Below are 14,239 nucleotides of genomic sequence, written 5' to 3'. Positions count from 1 at the left end.
GTGTACTGGGTAATGGCTAAAAATAATGTCCAAAGTCTCGTCTTTGTTTTCAAGTTCCTCTGCTGCCTTGACACGTCCCAATCCCTGTAACCTCCACGAGCCCCACAAACCTCTGGGATCTCTGCCTGCCTCCAATTCTGGCCTCTTGAGCATCCCCGATTTTAGTCGCTCCACCACTGGCGGCCGTGCCTTCAGCCGCCTGGGCCCTAAGCTCTGGAATTGCCACCCGAAACCTCTCCGCCTCTCTCTCCTCCTTTAAGATGCTGCTTAAAATCAATCTTTTTGACCGAGCATTTGGTCACCTGTCCTAATGTCACCTTCTGTGGCTCAGTGTCTCCTTTTGTTTGACAGTCACTTCTTGGGATGTTTGATTATCTTAAACAGACACACGAGCTAGCAGGCATTCTCCGAATAACAGTTACATGCATCGCCGTACCTGGATTTCTTCATGCTGATGGATGTGACCGACAGCTTTCTTTCCATGAAGAAGCTGATGACAGCAATCTGCAGCTCGCCAAAATTCTTCGAAGGATCCAGGTTACTCACAATCAGCTGAAGCGCTGCTTGAGGGAATGAGGGGGGAAAAAAGCACCATGCTCAGTTGGCACATTTGTTGCACAAGCCCCGAAGACTTCTTTTAGCGTTTGTACCGTACTTTCCACCTCACTCTGGCTTCTTGAGCATCCCTGATTTTAACTGCTCCATCACTGGCAGTGGTGCTGGCAATTAACTGTGCCTTAAGCTCTGGAATTCCCTCCCTAAACTTCTCCACCTCTCTTTCTCCTCCTTTAAGATGCTCTTTAAAACCCACCTTGCTGACCAAGCTTTTGGTCACCTGACCTAACCTGACCTCAGTCCTTGTGACTGAGATGTCACATTTTGTTTTATAGCACTCCTGTTAAGTGTGTTAGAATGTTTTGTTATGTTAAAGATGCTAAATAAGTATAAATTGATGTTCTTAGTACTTACACTTAAAAAATGCTACATGGTTGGAGAGGAAAATTGTGGACAGGAACCAAACAGTGGAAACAGTATGTGATAGACAAAGCTAAGCGATCCTATAGCCAACTGATCAGATCAAAGCTCTACAATCTTGCCACATCTGGTCATGCATGCTGGTGAACAATTAAACAGCTAACAGGATGAGGAGGCTCCACAAATATCCTCATTCTAAACGATGGAGGAGTCCAGCACAACAGTGCAAAAGACAAGGCTGAAGCACTTACAATCATCTTCAGCCACGTGCCGAGTGGATGATCCATCTTGGCCTCCTCCTGAGATGCCAACGTTCAGCCAATTCAATTCACTCTATGCAATATCAAGAAATGGCTGAAGGCCCTGGATACTGCAAAGGCTATGGGTCCTCGTAACATGCTGACAGTACTAGCCACACCCCGAGCCAAGCTGTTCCAGTACAGCAACAACACTGGCATCTATCCAACAATATCCAATGTGGAAAACTGCCCACAAAAAGCAGGACAAATCCAACCCAGCTAAGTACCACCCCAGCCTCCTCTCAATAATCAGCAAAATGATGGAAGGTGTTGTTTAGAGTGTTATCAAGTGGCACTTGCTCAGCAGTAACTTGCTCACTGATGCTTGGCTTGGGTTCCACCAGGGCCACTCAGCTCCTGACCTCATTGCAGCCTTGGTCCAAACATGAACAAAAGTGCCAGACAATAACCATTTCCAACAAGAGAAAATCCAACCATCTCCCCATGACATTCAAAGACATTACCATCACTGAATCCTTCGCCATCAACATCCCCGGGGTTACCATTGACCAGAAACTGAACTGCACCAGCCATATTAATACTATGGCTACAAGAGCAGGTCATGGCTTAGGAATTCTGCAGAGAGTAACTCACCTCCTGACTACCCAAAGCCTGTCCACCATCTACAAAGGCACAAGTCAGGAGTGAAATGGAATGCTCTCATGTTGCCTGGATGAGTGTGGCTCCAACACTCAAGAAACGCGACACATTCCAGGACAAGGCAGCCCGCTTGACTGGCATTCCACCTTCAACATTCACTGCCTCCACCACTGACGCACGGTGGCAGTGTCTATTATTTACAAGATGCACTGCAGCAACTCACCAAGGCTCCTCCAACAGCAGCTTTCTAACCAGCGACCTCTACCACCTAGAAGGACAAGTGCAGGAGACCACCATCTGCAATCGCCCCTCCAAGCCACACATCATCCTGACCTGGAGCAATATCATTGTTCCCTCACTGTCAGTGGATCAATATCCTGGAACTCCCTTCCTAAAAGCACTGCGAGTATACCTACACCACATGGACTGCAACGATTCAGTAAAGCAACTCAGCATCACCTTCTCAAGGTCTCAAGGTCAATTAGGGATGGGTAACAAATGCTGGCCTTGACAGCACTGATCACATCCCACAAAAGAATGAAAAAAACATGATTCTCTGCAGATGACAAGTCATCTGGTCTCTTTTCCCCTGCCTGCTCAGGATAATGTGCTCGTTCAAACAGGTTGCTATTGACTGTATAAGAATTAAAAAATGCCAGAAACACTCAACAGGTCTGGCAGCATCTGTGGAGAGAGAAACAGAGTCCATGTTTCAGGTCAGTGACTTCATCAGGCCTCTTGAAAGAATCACTGACCTCAAATGTTAACTCGGTTTCTCTCTCCACAGATGCTGCCAGAGCTGCTGAGTATTCCCAGCGTTCCTTTTGTTTTTATTTCAGATTTCCAGCATGCCTGTTATCGTTTGTAATCCTGAGCATTCTGATTTCACTCACAATTGGTAGATGTCTGGGCAGGCCTTTTAGAGAGATAAAATTTAAAGTTCTAGGTGGTGGGGCTGTGGGGGGTGGGGCACAAGGGAAACTGACTGCCATCACTGACTCTTCCAAGGGATCCCCTTTCCCCGAAAGTCAATGCTTTCTTTAATGAAAGTAATTATTACGAGCAGAGAGCCAGGAACGTGGCATTAATAAATCAAAAACCGTTGAAGAAAATGGAAATCCGACACCCGCCCCTCCCGAGGGCCCTCTGAGCTCTGAAGAAGCCCCTTAAAGGCCCTGCTTTCACTCAGTTACCTGACTTGGGTGTCTCTTCAGTTTTCTCCACGTTCTGTTCCTCTGCTTCCTGATCCACTTTCGTTGCAATCGCTTCAGCCTGGTCATTCACTCCTTCAACTTTCTCATCAGCTTCTGGTATCTCTGCCTTGAAGCCAAGATGGGTGTGAAAAGAAATGCCACCTCCAGAATTCATCAATCAAAACAGAGGTTGCTCAATGTTACTAGCACAGAAGGTAGAAGGCTGCTCCCATTGCACTATGTGTGAACAAAGAGTGGTGGAGTGGGAGTAGAAGAGGGAGGAGGAGGGGTGGTGAGGGAGGAGCAGAGTGGAATTTGGGGTGGGGAGCAAGGGCGAGAAACGAGGAGCGAGGGGACGAGGGTTTTTTTTCTTTATTCATTCACGGGATGTGGGCTTCACACAGCATTTATTGCCCATACCTAGTTGCTCTTGAGAAGGTGGCGGTGAGCTGCCTTCTCGAACCGCAGCAGTCTTTGTGGTGTAGGTACACCCACGGTGCTGTTAGGGAGGGAGTTCCAGGATTTTGACCCAGCGACAGTGAAGGAACAGCGATACATTTCCAAGTCAGTATGGTGAGTGACTTGGAGGGGAACTTCCAGGTGGTGATGCTTGCATCTATCTGCTGCCCTTGTCCTTCTAGGTGGTAGAGGTCCTGGGTTTGGAAGGTGCTGTCGAAGGAGCCTTGGTGAGTTGCTGCAGTGCATCTTGCAGATGGTACATACTGCTGCCACTGTGGGTTGGTGGTGGAGGGAGTGAATATTTGTGGATGGGGTGCCAATCAAGAGGGCTGCTTTGTCCTGGACGGTATCAAGCTTCTTGTGTTGTGGGAGCTGCACTCACCCAGGCCATTGGGGAGTATTCCATCACACCCCTGACTTGTGCCTTGTAGATGGTGGGCAGGCTTTGGGGAGTCGTGAGATGAGTTACTCATCACAGGATTCCTAGCCTCTGACTTGTTCTTGTAGCCAAAGTATTTATTTGGCTAGTCCAGTTCAGCTTCTGGTCAATGGTAAGCCCCAGGATGTTGATAGCGGGGGATTCAATGGCAATACCATTGAATGTCAAGGGGAAATGGTTAGATTCTCTCTTGTGGAGATGGTCATTGCCTGGCACTTGTGTGGCACGAATGCTACTTGCCACTTGTCAGCCCAAGCCTGGATATTGTCCAGGTCTTGCTGCATTTGGACATGGACTGCTTCAGTGTGAGTCGTCGTGAATGGTGCTTAACATTGCCATCAGTGAACATCCCCACTTCTGACCTTATAATGGAAGGAAGGTCATTGATGAAGCAGCTGAAGATGGTTAGGCCGAGGACACTATTCTATGGAACTCCTGCAGTGATATCCTGGAGCTGAGATGATTGACCTCTAACAACCACAATGATCTTACTTTGTTCTAGGCATGACTCCAACCAGCGGAGAGTTTTCCCCCTGATTCCTATTGATTCCAGTTTTGCAAGGACAAGGGCTACTTGGTGCCACACTCAGTCAGGTGTGACCATGATGACTGCCCTGTCAAGGGCAGTCATTCTCACCTCACCTTGGTAGCTCAGCTCTTCTGTCCATGTTTGAACCAAGGCTGTAATGAGGTCAGGAGCTGAGTGACCCTGGCAGAACCTAAACTGGAGGTCACTGAGCAGGTTATTGCCAAGCAAGTGCCGCTTGATAGCACTGTTGATGATCCCTGGGAAGAACAAGGTGAGAGGATGGAGTGGGAGGGAGAAAACTGGAGATAAAAAAAATATTTGGTTCGCCAATACCGAGGAATGAGCATTTCACATCAGAACACTGCAAATATGGTCACTAGGCATAAATGCTATATGCCTTTTACCTTGTTCATTTCCTGCTTTCCTGTCATTTCACTTGTCCTTTCTTCAGCCACTGTCAGAGGGTCTGCACTGACGCCTTCCATATCCACCTCTGACTGCACAGCTCCTAGATATGAAAAAATGGAAAACTAAAATTAACACGTTTAACATCAGCATAGCATGCAAGTCTCAGAGTGTTTCTTGAGCAATGCACTGCCCCGACCACCATGGGACACCACCACACGGTATACTGACCATAAACAGGAGTGACGCACATGGATTGCAAAAGTTAACTTGGAAATATTTTACACTCATTCAATATTTTTGTAGGGGTGCTTTTATCCACCGAGTTGGATTATCTGGAATAACCGACATGGATTGGGACCCTGCACAACTGTATTGAGCAGGGAAACAATTAGCTTCAACGATATTCTGTGAAATGGGAAGGAATGGGCCTACTGAGAATGAATTAGGTCCATTCTCATTCTATACAATGGGAGTTCAGAAGAGGTTTACCAGATTGATACCCGGAATGAATGGGTTGTCTTATGAGGAAAGGTTGGACAGACTGGACCTGTTTCCACTGGAGTTTAGAAGAGTGAGGGGTGATTTGATTGAAGTATACAAGATCCTGAATGGCCTTGACAAGATGGACGTCGAAAGGATTTTTCCTCTTGTGGGTGAGTCCCAAACTAGGGGGCACTGTTTTAAAACTAGGGATCGCCCTTTTAGGACAGAGAGGAGGAGAATTTTTTCTCTGAGGGTTGTGGGGCTTTGGAACTCTCCGCCTCAGAAGGTGGTGGAGGCGGGGTCATTGAATATTTTTAAGGCACAGGTAGGTAGATTCTTGTTAGGCAAGGGAATCAAAGGTTATTGGGGTTAGATAGGAATGTGGAAATCGAAACACAAGATGATCAGCCATGATCTTAATGAATGGCGGAGCAGGCTCAAAGGGCCAAATGGCGTACTTCTGCTCCTATTTCTTATGTTATGAGTTCTTATGTTTTGTTCCATTGGTATAAAAATGTATAAAATTGGAGTTTTTAAAAAATTTGTTCATGGGATGTGGGTGTTGCTGGCCAGGCCAGCGTTTATTACCCATCCCTAGATCAGAGGACAGTTAAGAGTCCACACATTGCTGTGGGTCTGGAGTCACATGTAGGCCAGGCCAGGTAAGGAGAGCAGATTTCCTTCCCTAAAGGACATTAGGGAACCAAATGGGTTTTTACAACAATCAACAATGGTCACCATTAGACTCTTCATTCCAGATTTTTATTGAATTCAAATTCCACCATCTGCCGTGGTGGGATTCGAACCCAGGTCCCCAGAGCATTACCCTGGGTCTCTGGATTACTGGTCCAGCGACAATACCACTACACCATCGCCTGAGCCCAGTGGAATTCTACAGAATAAGAGGATAATTGTAAAGGTACATTGGATTGCCTGCCTGGTTTGGGATGCATTTTTGCAGAGCCAAGATATAGTGGAACACCTCTTACAAGTCAAGAAGAAAATATTTTTTCTTCAGCTTGTAGACGGTTTCCATTGCAATATTTATCAGGGCTTAAACCTTCCATTATTGCTAGCAAGTTGTCCCATTTGGTTCCACGTTGCAAAAAAAAAAACAAAAGACCAAACACCTTGCCCATGACCACCACATTTATTTTTGGTCCAAAGGGTATTTGGCAATCCATCACCTAGCATCTTTAGTTAGGCTAGAGTTTGGAGAGTTATGGAACCAAGGTGGGTGGATAGAGATAAGATGCAGCTCACCCATAAATCAGACTAATTGGCAGAACAGGCTTGAGGGGCTGAGTGGCCTAGTCCTGACGCTTCGAATTCCTGACCAAGCTACACGGGGAAGGTTTGATGGCCTGACACGAAGTGTGCGCCCTCTCTTTGTAGGGACACACTCCAATTAACCCAAACAGAGAGAGGACAAAGCCAAAACTTGGCAAGGGCTCCCAATATGTATGGAGTGCATGGAAGAAGAAAAAAGCCAGCCATTTCCTCACTAAGCACTGGAGATTTACAAACAGCTGCCAATATACAAAGCAACAATCGCCCAAGAATGGGCTTCAGCATGTGCCTTTTCACAACAATTGATCCCATGGCTTTAAAATGGGACAGTGGAGGATAAATAGCTGACTCATATGCTGCACATAATCCAATTCAACTGAGTTATGCCACAGGAGATCACGAGTAATATTTAAGAATATTAATGTTAAGAACGAGCTGAAACTTTCCCTGCCAACTTAAGCGTCAGATATATGTGAGCGAACGTATTCTATTATGACAGCAGGTAAGTAGGAAGGCAAATGATTTGTAAGCCTCTATTACAAGGGGGTTGGAATAAAAGCGACAGGAAGTCTTGCTATAATTATACAAGACTTTGGTGAGACCACAATTGGAGTAGAGTGCACAGTTTCGGTCTCTGTACTTAAAGCGGGTTATACCTGCTTTAAAAAGGGGGCACAACCAAGGTTCATTAGATTGATCCTTGGAAAGACAGGACTGTCCTATGAGGGGAGATCGAGTAGAATGGCTCACATTTGGGGGCGGTGATGGCGTAGTGGTATTGTCGCTGGACTAGTAATCCAAAGACCCAAGGTAATGCTCTGGGGGATCCAGGTTCGAATCCCACCACGGCAGATGGTGCAAATTGAATTCAATAAAAATCTGGAATTAAAAGACTAATGATGACCATGAAACCATTGTTGATTGTTGTAAAAACCCATCTGGTTCACTAATGTCCTTTAAGGAAGGAAATCTGTCATAGTTATCTGGTCTGGCCTGCCTGTGGCTCTAGGCCCACAGCAATGTGGTTGACTCTCAACTGCCCTCTGAAATGGCCTAGCAAGCCACTCAGTTGTAACAAATCACGACAAAGTCACAAAAAAGGAATGAAGCCGGATGGATCACACGTCATCAACCTAGGCGCTGGAAATGACAGCGGCAATCTCAGCCCTGTCGACCCTGCAAAGTCCTCCTTACTAACATCTGGGGGCAAGCGCCAAAATTGGGAGCGCTGTCTCACAGACTAGTCAAGCAACAGCCTGACATAGTCATCCTCACGGAATCATACCTTACAGATAAGTCCCAGATACCAGCATCACCATCTCTGGGTATGTCCTGTCCCACCGACCGGACAGACCCAGCAGAGATGGCGGCACAGTGGTAAACAGTCGGGAGGGAGTTGCCCTGGGAGTCCTCAACATTAACTTCGGACCCCATGAAGTTTCATGGTATCAGGTCAAACGTGAGCAAGGAAACCTCCTGCTGATTATCATGTACCGCCCTCCTTCAGCTGATGAATCAGTGTTCTTCCATGTTGAACAACACTTGGAGGAAGCACTGAGGGTGGCAAGGGCACAGCACGTACTCTGGGTGGGGGACTTCACTGTCTATCACCAAGAGTGGCTTGGTAGCACCACTACTGACCAAGCTGGCCGAGTCCTAAATGACACAGCTGCTAGACTGGGTCTGCTGCAGGTGGTGAGGAACCAACAAGAGGGAAAAACACACTTGGGCTCATCCTCACCAACCTTCCTGCCGCAGATGCATCTGTCCATGACAGTATTGGTAGGAGTAACCAATGCAGTCGTTGTGAAGACAAAGTCTCACCTTCACACTGAGTTGTGTGGCACTACCACCGTACTAAATGAGATAGGTTTCGAACAGATCTAGCAACTCAAGGCTGGGCATCCATGAGGTGCTGTGGGCCATCACCAGCAGCAGAATTGTACTCGAACACAATCTGTAAACCTCATGGCCCAGCATGTCCCCCACTCTACCATTACCATCAAGCCAGGGGATCAATCCTGGTTCAATGAAGAGTGCAGGAGGACATGCCAGGATCAGCACAGGCTGTGGTTGTTGGGGGTCGGTCATCTCAGCTCCAGGGCATCACTGCAGGAGTTCCTCAGGGTATTGTCCTTGGCCCAACCATCTTCAGCTGCTTCATCAATGACCTTCCATCATAAAGTCAGAAGTGGGGATGTTCACTGATGATTACACAATGTTCAGCACCATTCACGACTCCTCAGATACTGAAGCAGTCATATCAAAATGCAGCAAGACCTGGACAATATCCAGGCTTGGGCTGACAAGTGGCAAGTAACATTCGTACAACAGTGTCAGGCAATGACCATCTCCAGCAAGAGAGAATCCAACTATCGCCCCTTGATGTTCAATGGAATTACCATCACTGAATCCTCCACTATCAACATCCTGGGGCTTACCATTGACCAGAAACTGAACGAGCCAAATAAATACTGTGGCTACAAGAACAGGTCAGAGGCTAGGAATCGTAACTCAGCTCTGACTCCCCAAAGCCTGTCCACCATCTACAAGGCACAAGTCAGGAATGTGATGGATTACTCCCCGAAGGCCTGGATAAGTACAGCTCTCACAACACTCAGGAAGCTTGACACCGTCCAGGGCAAAGCTGCCCACTTGATTGGCACCCCATCACAAACATTCACGCCCTCCATCACCGATGCACAGTAGCAGCAGTGTGTACCATCTACAAGATGCACTGCAGGAATTCACCAGGGCTCCGTCAACAACACCTTCCAAATCCATGGCCACTACCACCGTGAAGGACAAGGGCAGCAGATAGATGGGAACACCACCACCTGGAAGTTCCCCTCCAAGTCACTCACCATCCTGACTTGGAAATATATCACCGTTCCTTCACAGTCGCTGGGTCAAAATCCTGGAACTCCCTCCCTAACAGCACTGTGGATGTACCTACACCACATGGACTGCAGTGGTTCAAGGCAGCAGCTCACCATCACCTTCTCAAGGGCAACTATTGATGGGCAAAAAATGCTGGCCCAGCCAGCGAAGCCTATATCCCGTGAACGAATTTAAAAAAAAAATCTCTAGCGTTTAAAGGAACAGACATGATCTCCTTGAAACATTAAACAAAAATCCTAGAGGCTTGACAGAATAGATGCTGGGAGGGCGTTCCCCTCAGTTGGGGATTCTAGAACGAGATGGTACAGTCACAGCTTAAAAGGATTGGTTATTTAAGACTGAGATAAGATATTTTTTCCACTCAGAGGATTGCGAATCTTTGACATGCTCTATCCCAGCAAACTGTGCATATCCGGTCATTAAGTATATGCAAGACAGAGATGAATAGATTTTTGGATACCAAGGAAATCCAGGGATATGGGGATCAGGCAGGAAAGCGTAGTTGAGGTGGAAGATCAACCACGATCATACTGATTGGCTGAGCAGGGCTGCAGGGTCGCATGGCCTACTCCTGCTCCTATTTCTTATTCAATCGGTGTGTTAAAATCAAAAGTTTTTAAAATTCAATAAAAATTCCTGGGTGCCAAAGTCAAAGCTGATTGGGTATATTAAAATCTCCTTACTTTCAGTCTGATTGCAGCCCACTATTATCTTCACACACTCTGATTTGGTGTCATCCCCTCTACCATCACTTGGCCCTTCACTGCACAATTCCGTTACTCCATAAATAGAAGTCTGTACCGCATCAATAGGAGACACTGGGGCTGTTATCTCTCCAGCCTGCTGACCCCTGTCTGACATCGTAGCATCAGTTGAGGCATCTGTAACCCTCGATTCACAGCCTGCCTGCACACTGGAACAGGATCTTCTTCCTCTCCTCCTCCTCCTCCTCCTCTTCCTCCACTTTAATCGTTTGCGATTTGCTGAGTCCATCAACCCCTCTTCGTTTCCCGAGCCTGCGGACGTGACAGGTTCGCCTCCTTTATCAGCTTGGATTGCCTTCTCTTCCACTGGAATGGAAGCTGGCACTCCCTGGGCGTCCTTCAGCTTTAACACAGCATTTCTCTCCTGGTTTTCTGCTTGAACTATAGATGCAGAAACCCTTGGGAGTTCCATAGTTGCCTCGGCGTCTGAAATGCGAGGCCTGCCATCTGTAAGCGGGGAAAGAGTTTCTAACGTTGAACCAGAGGGAATCTCCAGGTTAAGAGTGGCATCCCAGCCCTTGACCGGAATGCTCATCGGCTCTTCCACACATTCTGCTGGTTGGAGAGCAACAGAGTCCTCACAGCTATTTGAAGCTTCAGCTGTTTCCTTACCGATGGAGTGTTTCTCCGAGGGTTTAAAATCAGTTCCTATCGTCGTCTTCAATTCACAGACATCCAACTTGACCAAAGGTAAAAGCAGCGAACCTCCCCCATCTTCTAAATATCGTTCATTGGGAGTCACTGACGTTCCCATGTTTCGATGTTCAGACTCCTGTAGGGAAGCACACAGATCTTCTGTGTTTGCCATTCTCTGTTTGTGCTGCAGCTGCAACTTAAAAGATGGAGCACCTTCACTCTCCAAGATGGTTGGCCCAGGAACGTTTGTGCCTCCAGCTCCAGTCTCCGAGGTAGTTGGCCCAGGAACGTTTGCCCCTACAGCTTTAGGCTCGGAGATGTGAGATCCAGGAAGGTTTGACCATCCATCAGTCTCCAAGATGGTTTCCCCAGGAAGGTTTGTCCCTCCAGCATCAGGCTCCAAGATGGATGACCCAAAAATGCTTGCCTCTGTAGCTTCAGTCTCCAAGGTGGCTGACTCAGGAAGATTTGCCCCTTCAGGTTCAAGCTCCGAGATGAACGGCCCAGGAAGATTTGTCCCTTCAGCATCAGGTTCAGGAATGGATGACCCAAAAAGATTTGTCCCAGTAGCTTCAGTCTCCAAGATGGTTGATCCAGGAAGGTTTGTCCTCCCAGCTTCGATCTCAGAGGTTTGTGACCCAGAAAGATTTGTTTGTACAGCCAGCACATTTTCACTTAACTGTTTGCTTGGCGAAGCATTTTCAGAGTGCCTTTCGTCTGTAAAATTATCTGGTTGGCTAACAGGTGCCCTGTCAGTCATGGCTGCCCCAATTTCTCCAGTGTGCTGTGCACATTCCACTATGCACTCTCCATTTCCTGTTGCTTCACAAAGGGTTTCACTGAACAACTCCGAGATTTCCCTTTTGCTAGCAGTGACATCGGTGTGCAAAACCGGCTCCTCTTCTCCATTCGCCTGCTCATTCATCAGGCCACTGAAAATCTCACCACGTTCAGACCCGTGAAACAGGCTCTTGGAGCATGGGGCATCCAAGTTGCCCTCGGGGCTTTCAGCTCCAGGAAGTGTCTCCTCAGAGCATTCAGCATGCAGCCCCTCCGCCTTCTCTTCCTGTTTTCCAGACATTGTTTCGCGAGCAAACCTCCAGTCACCAACAGAATTCCAATTCAATCATCAGAAGCAGAAGCCGTCTGAAAATCTCAGCAACCCCCGCTTCAGTCTTATTCGTGCTCCGAATAACCCTCTGTTGCAATAACTCGACACTGAAAATCTGTGCTCGATCCTTCCCAAAAAAGTACCTTTCCCAACCAACTCGTTTCTCTTATTACATTCTATCCCAATCTGGCTGTCTGAATGCTGTTGAACAGCCCTCGAGGTTCAGCAGCCGATTACATGCTCCAAGGACCAAGCCGCGCCCAGTTCCTGAGCCAATCAGCAACACAAAAAACCTTGCCACACTAAGGCTCAGTTGATCCCGTGTTACATGCAACACTGCCGCCTGTCAGTTTTCATCAAGCCTTTTGGAAGCCAACATTTGGCCAAACAAAGGGAATTTAAACAAAAAGTACAGCACAAGCTCACTGTTGAAGGCAAACTTTTGCTTCGAACTCTTTTGAGGCCAAGCACACTGCAGTCTGCATTTAAATAATGTTTTTGCGAATTAAAAATTTACATCAGTCACCGTATCTTTCACTTTTCTTATTATTCGCCCTCTATTAGAAGGCGAAGACTAAGTGCGTCTGGACCCCCCCTCTGGCTCGATAACCAGGACACAGAAAAATATTTCAGCGCAGGCAGCCCTCTGGAGCCTCACTCATTCTTCACGTGCGAGCCATGACAGTGACTATTCAACCACGTGAGCTTGCTTCCGCTGTAATGTAGGGAACACGGCAGTCAATTGGCACACAGCAAGCTCCTACAAACAGTAATTTGATAACGACCAGATAAATCATGTTTTTAGCAATGTTAGTTGAGGGGTAAATACCATCCTAAGACACTAGGGAGAACTCCCTCTGCTCTTCTTCCACTAGTGGCCATGGGATCTTTTACATCCACCTGAGATTGCAGACAGCCTAACCTCACATAACAATGCAGCACTCCCTCATTGACTGCACTGGAAGCGCCAGGATAGATTTTATGCTCAGGACTCTGTAGTGGAGCTTGAGCCCAAGATCTTCTGATTCAGAAGCGATCACGCTATCACTGTACCATGGTTGGCAGAAATGACAGCCATTTTAAAAGTGTAAAGAAAATGTTTCCCCTTATGGGTAAATTGAAAATGAGGGGTCATAAATACAGGATTGTCACCAATAAATCCAAAAAGAATTCAGAAGGAACTTTACCCAGAGAGTGGCAAGAATGTGGAGCTCACTACCACGGAGTAATTGAGATAAATAGCATTAATGCATTAAAGGGAAAGCTGGATATGTGCATGAGGGAGAAAGGAATAGAAGGATTTGTTAATAGGTTCAGTAAGAGCAATAATGCCAGAGGCAGTTCCCCCCACTCCATTATTAGTACTTTCCACAGGGTAAAAACAGCACAACAAGAGACCAGAAGAAAGAAATATGGCTGGAGGTGGCAGTGTAAGAAAATGCAGAAAAGTGCAAGTTATGCACGAGCGTCCAGAACAGATATTAGTTGTGTAAATTTCCACAACAGGAGGTAGCTTTAGTCCTGTTTGCAAAGTTCTGACACAAACCATCTCAGACACAAAATATCTCATCTTCGTTTACCCGATTTTGTTCCGTCCCTGAGGTTGCTGTGGGCTGGTTCGAATGGAGGGGTTTCTTTAACAACATCTTTCTGTGATTCCTTTGGAGAGGGGTCTTCCACAAGCTAAGGAGGAACACAGACATTACAACAGATCAGAACTTACTTTAAAATATAGCTCTGTCCCTGGTGTGATTCCCAACAGGTTCATAGTAATGGGGGAGCAAGGTAGGAAGTAGGAAGAGAATTAACTTCTTCTGGCTCAGCATCCACTAACCCCCTGCTGAAAAGTGAATATTAAACGAGAGCATAATTTTTAGCTACTTGCTGCAGAGTGGGCAGGAACCCACGCATGAGATGGGGAAGTTGGCGAGAAAGGAAAAAAAGGTGTGGTGGAGGGCGGTGGGGGAGAAAGAAAAATCATAAGATCCCTGGTAAGCATTAATCACCTACATCATTCTCAAGAGAGACAAGTTTTTCCATCACCAATTTCCGTCTCAACCCGACGGCCATCCCAGACCCCCAGCCATGTTGCTATCGCACCAACAGCAGGAAGGGGAAACACAATGAAGAGGACAGTCACCTGGTAATTGTT

The 14,239-nt window shown here is 47.0% G+C and overlaps 1 protein-coding gene across 1 annotated transcript in view; it reads right to left on the bottom strand.

Moving 5' to 3' along the window:
• Positions 1 to 14,239, bottom strand: part of LOC144671845 (uncharacterized) — a 148,006-nt gene that overhangs the window by 55,239 nt on the left and 78,528 nt on the right. The window contains exons 24-27 of the mRNA XM_078533894.1: positions 13,668 to 13,770; positions 4,899 to 5,002; positions 3,068 to 3,194; positions 437 to 560 (exon numbers count right to left, since the gene is read on the bottom strand). Of these exons, the coding sequence (XP_078390020.1) occupies positions 437 to 560; positions 3,068 to 3,194; positions 4,899 to 5,002; positions 13,668 to 13,770 (458 nt within the window). The remainder of the gene's footprint in view (positions 1 to 436; positions 561 to 3,067; positions 3,195 to 4,898; positions 5,003 to 13,667; positions 13,771 to 14,239) is intronic.

The sequence above is a fragment of the Cetorhinus maximus genome, chromosome 34 (genome assembly GCF_964194155.1).
Source record: "Cetorhinus maximus chromosome 34, sCetMax3.hap1.1, whole genome shotgun sequence".
Taxonomy (NCBI): domain Eukaryota; kingdom Metazoa; phylum Chordata; class Chondrichthyes; order Lamniformes; family Cetorhinidae; genus Cetorhinus; species Cetorhinus maximus.
The sequence above is the reverse complement of the archived record's forward strand: the minus strand, read 5'-3'. Positions and strand labels throughout refer to the sequence as shown.